Below are 7,448 nucleotides of genomic sequence, written 5' to 3' on the forward strand. Positions count from 1 at the left end.
TATTGGATTTGTTTTTTTATTTAGAAATAAAGAGGTTATGAATTTTCAGATATTAAATTAGATTTATTACTTTAGAAAATATGTATAGAAGAAAATCACCTTCGGAACCGCCTAAATTAAAAAGCTAAATTATTTGTACAATTTATTTCCAAACTTCCATGATAAAAGATATCTAGTTTCTGAGTTTGGTAGCCAAAACTGAACTTGAACTAAAGTTCAATGGTTACAGATGGAGTTTTATTTTTAAAGAAAGGACCTGAGGAATCCACCTCAACTCAATGTGGAGATAGATCATACATAATCAGACAAGTATAAAAAGACAAACATGATGTGGCATAGGCAGCCTTTATTAATTATCAACAGGTGTCAATCAAGAATCAAGAATTTTATTATGTCTACAATTGGTTGGGAAAATAATGTGGACTAAAAGTACTGGTAGTCGGGGCTATTGAAACCCACTTTGTAATTCCAACTATTTATGCCACACTGCGCTTAATCAGATCACTATTCACTGCCCCTCCAGAAGGCCAGCGTGGTGCCCGCGCACGTTCAGCCCTCCGCGCGCGGCGCACAGCAGGCGCAGCAGCCACCGCTCTGATTGTTCCTCGCCGTCGTTCTCATCTGGCTAATGCGCTGCTCAGGCTGCTGCATACTCCTCACCACCTCAGCCGGCACCGGGAACCACCTGCTCTGCAGCAGTCGGAGCATGCAAGGCATCTTTCTCATGAAGAATTTGCATATTTCTTCCATTACCCTGCCAAAAAAACAGAGAGAGCATGAAGCTGCATTGCATTGCATTCAATTAGGAGGCATGCACATGCACATATATATTGCATATCACACCACGCCACACGTACTCTCCGATGTAGATGACCCCAGCAAAGGCAACGCAGGCGATGACGATGATGTAGATGCAGGAGGAGAAGAAGCGCGTGGTGCCGGCGATGTAGGCGCCGATGAGGCTGATGAGGTCGATGAAGGTGGTGAGCATGAGCGCCACCACCTTGGCCTCCGTGTGGTAGAACCGCTCGCTCATCAGCAGCACCATGATCACCAGCGACGTCACGAACGCCGTGGCGTTGAAGTAGTAGAAGATCATGTACCGCGACCAGTGCTTGTCCCGAAGCACCGGGTTGCCGGCATCGTCGCCTTCCTGCCAGAACCCACCGGGCGGGTTCAGGCCGGCCTGGTAGGTCACGGACGCCGCGACGGTGGCCAGCACCATCAGCCACCCACGCATCTCCTTGAACCACTTCTTGCGCTGCGCCACCGGGTCGTCGTCCTCCCACGCATTCAGGAGGAGGAAGCCCTGGAACCCCATGCCCATCATCTCCTCTGCAGTGGCGCCGCGGCGGCCTCGGCCATCACAGTCTCTCTGGCTGTGCAGCGGCGCCACGAACACCGGGATGCCGCGCTTCCCCGTCGCGCTGATCTCGGTGACCGCCGGGGTCGCATCGCCCGGAGCAGAGTCGGCCACGCTGATGGCTCGACTTCCCTGTGCTTCCTCGACATTGATCGGACAAGACATTTTAATTTGGGGCGTTTATTAGCTTGGCGGAGCACACATGCATGTGCCAAGACAAGCGAACTATACATGCCCCCAGTGGCGGATGCACGATGCGGGATAAGGGGGGCTAAAATAATGGAGATGTTGATTTGCATGAAGATTTAATGGTGAAATCAAGCTTTTGCTACAGTGATTAGGCTTGAAATCAAGAAATTAGGGCTGTGGATCCGCCGCTGCATGCCCCATGCCATATATATATAGTGGGTCTGTGCATTCCTGGTAACGCCCTTGCATTGTGAGCATCGTCTCCATTGCAAGCTCTGGAAGCAAGCACAACTTGTCCACACAATGTTACATCTTTATTAAAGACGACAAAACAAAGAATGGATGCATATACATATACAATTGTACATATCTACATGCAGAAGAAAGGAATCGGACAATCCCATGCATGCTTCTGATGTACCGAAGAATCAAATTTCTACTATTTGTGACAAATTTCTACTATTGAAGAATCAAAGCAACAGGAAGTAAGTAGTATTTAGCTCCAGCAATTGGGTACGTTTTTATCCTGTTACGAAATTGGAAGCTTCCTTTGTTGTTTTTCCTTTTGTTTTATTACAAGATGCATCTTTGTTAGGCTTTTCAATACAATTATGTTGTTGCATTATGTCCCATAGAAGTATAATATGTATTACAATTAAATGGTTAAGTGAACTGAAACCAATTTTGGTTGGTTATTAGTTCTTTTAACATAAATTTGGTTAACATTTTGTCAAAACTGAAATTCTTGATAATTGAACCGATTTAACCAGACCTTGAAAACCAGAAGTGATAGAAAATTAAACCAGAAGCGACAAACGCGAGTATCCCTGTCATTTAAATATTGTCAGCTCGAAAATCAGACAGGGACAGAAGCTTAGAGCCATCACAGTTTAACGAGGTGTGTTGCAGAGGTGGAAGCGAGGAATAAAGAGGCACCAGTTTGATTGGTCGCTTTAATCGATCGGCTACCTTGAAGCAAAGAACAAATCTGTTGCTTCTCCATTTGTAGTGGAAAGAAAGGAGAAATCAGCGTGCTGGTGACGTTCACACGTTGTACGTCAGTTGGTTCTAAGCTTTCCTCACATGTTCCACGGTGCAGTCACGCAGTCATCGTATTACAGGCTCACAGCACTGCCGTAGCTTTTCGTAAATACATAATTTTGTGTACTTTTTAAATATAGTAATAAGTACTCAATATTAGTAGCAACGGTTGACACGAATGTCGGTCCCAAACTCATAACAATGGAACGAACACAAGGGTCGTAAATAGATCATAGAACCCCAACGGATAACCAATATGCTTTCGCGGTGGAGAACAATAATAAGGTTTAGAAACAAACTACTAGTAAAGGATAGCTATCACGCTTAGGTGACGAAGAATGGCTAGTTTTCGGACAAATTAGCAAAGCAGTCATCGAAGCTCTCGTCTGGAAGGGTCCCATCGAGCGAGAATATCGATAGATTGCCCGAGGTCAGTCATCAAGTCTAGGGTGCCACCCTTGGTCATAGGACCAAGAGAGGAGAAGCATCATGAGGTTGGAAGAGATTTTGAAAAAGATAGGTAAAAGTAGATTGATTTGTGTTTTATGTGATTGTATTCTGCTCAATCGCCTGTGACCCTTTATATATAGGGTGGGGCAAACTTATCCCGTGGGAGGCCAAAATCCCTTATAAATCATGTCAAATACAACCCAAATCCCTTTCAAAAAAAAATACAACCCAAATCTGAACAAGACAGTGCTCGGACCGGCTTGTACAGTCTAGAATTTGGCATGGGTTGGTTTTGATAGTATAAACCGGCCTAGGCCAGTTTGAAAAGTACTAAAACCATCCCCATCGGTTTTTGCACACTGAAATTTCTCGGGAGCATGATTTATTCATTCAGACTTTAAATTTTATGTTCTATACATGTTATTCGATCGTCTAGACAGAGAAACGCGAAGGAGTCCATTTTAAATTTTGACAAAGTTAGAAAACTAGCCCTAGCTGATTTCTGCACACAAGTCAAGGATCGTCTCCTTCTGACAATTATATGTGTGAACAGTGACAATTTATCAGAACTAGCATAGATTCAAGTAACCAACTGGATCAAAAATGGGCGGGCTTTACCTTAGAATAGCTTTACTCTAGCATTTTCTCTTACATAGCATGTTACCATAAAAACTTCGATTACTCAATGTGATTGACTAATGTCTTTCTCCTTCATCATACTTCCTTATACGTTAGCATGTATTTAGCTAAAAACCTAAGCTTCAAATTGTTATCACCATTAGTATATGTCTTATTAATCAATTGATCTGCATAGTATCATGCATACGTACTTTGAGTTCATTTCTGTCACACCCTAGAATTTCCATTTTGGGGTGTAAATAGAATGCATTAAATAAAATAAATGTATTTAATATTTTTTCTATATTTACCAAGCTTTACTTAAGTTGGTGTCAATTTAAACAATGAAAAGTGTAATTTTTTAAAATATATAATTTAATTTACATTTTATTGCATTTATTTTCTTGTATGAAAAAAAGAAAAATTATCAAGCCGTGAATAAGTTTTGTTCAATTTAAGAAAAGTGATTTAAAATGTTTGTTTCAAAAACTAATTTAAGCTAAGCCCCAAAACTTTGTTTGAAAAGTTTCTAAATAATTTATTTGGCTTTCGAAATGGTTTCAAAGTTGATTTAAAATGATTTATAAAAGTATAGTTTTAAAAGCTTTGAAATGGAGTTTAAATAATTTTCAAAAATAAGATTTAAAAAGGCTTTAAAATAGGTTGGAAAAAGTTTGAAAAAATAATTAGTTTCAAAAACCCATGGGCCAAATTTTCTTTGAAATTTCCATCCTAGAATTCCTTTCTTTCTCCTTTTTTCCATTCTGAATTTGGCTGAACCCAGCTCCCTCCCCACGTCTTCTCCCGTTCTTGGGCCTCGGTCTGTTTATGTTGTCTTCGTAAAATACTTCCACTAGTGTACTTTGGATTGTGTGGTGTAATGACTGGCACAAACTTATTGTAAACCTACTTCTAATGCGATGTTAACTGGTTGTATGTTGTAATGATTCTCTCCATCCGCGTGATCCTAGGTGAAGCTTGGTTGAGTACGTCATATGGGTGATCTACAAGGATAACAGATTAACTTTATTGTCTAGCTAATGGTAGTCAATGGAAGACTACTTAGTTAGGTAATCTACTTAAAAGGGAGGCGATCCTGACAGGCCATGCATGGCCCGAGAGCTCCTTTGGCTACCTCCATGGCCGGATCCATCAAGGAGGGTGCGGGATCCAACGACCATGCATGGCTGGATCTATCGAGGAGGACGGCGACCATGAGGCATGACGGATTGATGGTCTCTAATATATCCAAGTGCTTTTGATACTCCTCTTCACCTTGACATTCCGATCGCTCTTCTTATCCACATCTCCCTTCTCTGCAGATCCAGTGGAAGGGGTTGATGGCGTATGACGAGGATGGGCTACTTCGGTGGCAAATGTCCCCACCTTTATTATTCCCATTAAGGGTGACGACTTCCTAGAGGCAGGTGATGAGAACCCTCTCTTCAGCGTTTAGACGTTTAGACAACTGACTAGACACTTTAAATGGTTTGCACTGTAGCAATAGATATACATATAAAAATTATAATCTTTATACAAAATTTTAAGTGCAATTTGAGGTATAAACATAATTGCACAATTTGAGATAGACAATAAACAATTGTACATATAGTCATACACATAGTCATATAGACATCATTTAAATAACACGAAAGTTTCCCCTCCACATATGCAAACGCAATTTCAACCATCCAAGAAGTTCATCGAGCAACCAAACTTTCACGGTTAATCGTCTAAACAGTAGTTTAAACACATGTTTTGGTGTTTACAGTCGTTTAGCCACCGTTAATATGCCATGTTTAAACCGTTTTTTACTAGTTTAATCATTTAGATGCATCTAGCGTCTAATTTAGTGACAAGAGACTAAACTACACATGAACCCATTGTTTATTCTTTAAACATGTGTAGGCAACTATTTAGTCGGCCCGTTTAGGTGAACACTAAAACATTGTGTGATGCATGTGCTGTAACTATTCTAAACTATTATCTTAGAATGTAATTCTAGCACTATATCAAGTTAAAGTAGTATCTTAGAGTTTGATTAACTATAAAAATATACCAATATTTTTATAATATCCAATAAGCATGATTAGATTTGTCATAAGATATATTTTGATGCTATACTTATTTTATATCATAATCATTAGTATCTTACCTATATATTTAGTCAAAATTTAGGTGCGTTAACCAAGAATGCATCTAGAGTTGTATTCTTTTGTGGACAGAGGTAGTATGATGTAAAGTTGAATAGTACAACCGTACAAGAGATAAATGCCATTGCACATTAGCTGCTTTGCTACCTTTCCTCATTTAACAAACTAAAGAAGTTCGTTGTGTAGTTATTTGAGCCTCTCCATTATTACATATATCTGTTTTTCAACTCGATGCTAAAATTATTCATTTCCTCAAAAAGGACACAAAGGTATATATATTTGTGCTTTGAAGACCCTAATAATATAGTGACAAGAAGAGAAATTAAGCAGGCATGTCAATGCAAGAAGTAATTAACGCATGCATGCGCGAATAATTTTAGTTGTTTTCAGTTATAACAGGCAGCCCCCTGTTCTCAATGTCGTCGTACTTGGACGCTTTGAAGCATGAGCAGCAGTTGCAGCAGGTGCTGTTGGCCTTTTTATGTTCCTGCAGTCTCATCTGCTTCTCCTCCTCTCGCTCCCTCTCCTTGGCCACCTGAACTCTCTTTTTCATGTGTTCCGTCACCGGCAGCCACCCCTTTTTGGCCAGCCGGTATATCCACGGCGACATGAAGAGCACGATGAAGCACAGGGTCGGCAGCACCCTAGCACATTATTGGGCAAGCAGCTAGATGTAACGTGAATGATTGATGATCTCACAATGCAACGTGTGCATGCAAGAACCAGCAGCTAGCTAATAATGGCTGGACGTACCTGGCGATGTAGACGACGCAGACGAAGAGGAAGCAGGTGAGCACGATGATGTAGATGGAGTTGGCCATGTTGCGGGTGGAACCGGCGATATAGGCGCCGACGAGGCTCATGAGATCAACCATGGTGGTGAGGGTGAGCGCGGCCACCTTGGCCTCCGACATGAAGAACCGCTCGTTGAGGAGAAGGATGATGATGACCAGCGACGTCGCGAACGCCGTCGCGTTGAAGTAGTAGAAGGTCAGGTAGCGCTTCACGAAGGGGCCGTCGTGCAGCACGGGGTTGCCGGCCAAGTGCCCGTTGCTGTCCTGCCAGAATCCGCCGGGAGGGTTCAGCCCCGCCTGGTACGTCACCGACGCGGCCAGGGTGGCCAGCACGATCAGCCACCCGCGCATCTCCTTGAGCCACTCCTTGTGCTCCGCCGCCGTTGCGACGCTATCGGAGATCACCACCGGAACCTCCGACGACGTGGTCCCTTCCCCACCGCCGGGGACTGTGTGCCGATCGTTGGACATATTGGCCGGCGAGCTAGTTCACCACGCGTTCCGTCGGGTGAACCTAGATTGGATTGGAGATATATATAACCAGTAAAGTACATGGCATTTAGCTTGCATGCATGCCTTTGCCTTTACCACGATTGCTAGCTCATCCATATTCCCGTTTCATATGATTCAGCTGTTGGCTGGTCTCTTGCCAAATGGTGAAGCTAGGTACAATGCTACTTGAGCTTTACGGTCAGTATAGTTCACTACTGAAGACAACAAGAAGAGAGTTATTCGGTTCCTAGCAGCACCTAGCAAGAATGGAATAATGCACACAAAACGACATTGGACAAGGTCATCCACTGTCCCATATATAGTTGTGAATATGTTTGTAATCATTTT

General features: G+C 42.4%; 2 protein-coding genes across 2 annotated transcripts; both read right to left on the minus strand.

Moving 5' to 3' along the window:
* Positions 1-545: 545 nt before the first annotated feature.
* On the minus strand, positions 546-1,562 carry LOC136519551 (uncharacterized). Its single transcript, XM_066512940.1, has 2 exons — positions 858-1,562; positions 546-754 (listed from the first exon to the last, which is right to left on the minus strand). Exons 1-2 carry the CDS (start codon positions 1,526-1,528, stop codon positions 550-552), a joined length of 876 nt encoding a protein of 291 aa, XP_066369037.1. The 5' UTR covers positions 1,529-1,562; the 3' UTR covers positions 546-549.
* Positions 1,563-6,104: 4,542 nt separating this feature from the next.
* LOC136519732 (uncharacterized) lies at positions 6,105-7,079 on the minus strand. Its single transcript, XM_066513105.1, has 2 exons — positions 6,568-7,079; positions 6,105-6,458 (listed from the first exon to the last, which is right to left on the minus strand). Exons 1-2 carry the CDS (start codon positions 7,077-7,079, stop codon positions 6,191-6,193), a joined length of 780 nt encoding a protein of 259 aa, XP_066369202.1. The 3' UTR covers positions 6,105-6,190.
* Positions 7,080-7,448: the final 369 nt, after the last annotated feature.

Source organism: Miscanthus floridulus, chromosome 18 (genome assembly GCF_019320115.1).
Source record: "Miscanthus floridulus cultivar M001 chromosome 18, ASM1932011v1, whole genome shotgun sequence".
NCBI classification, from domain to species: domain Eukaryota; kingdom Viridiplantae; phylum Streptophyta; class Magnoliopsida; order Poales; family Poaceae; genus Miscanthus; species Miscanthus floridulus.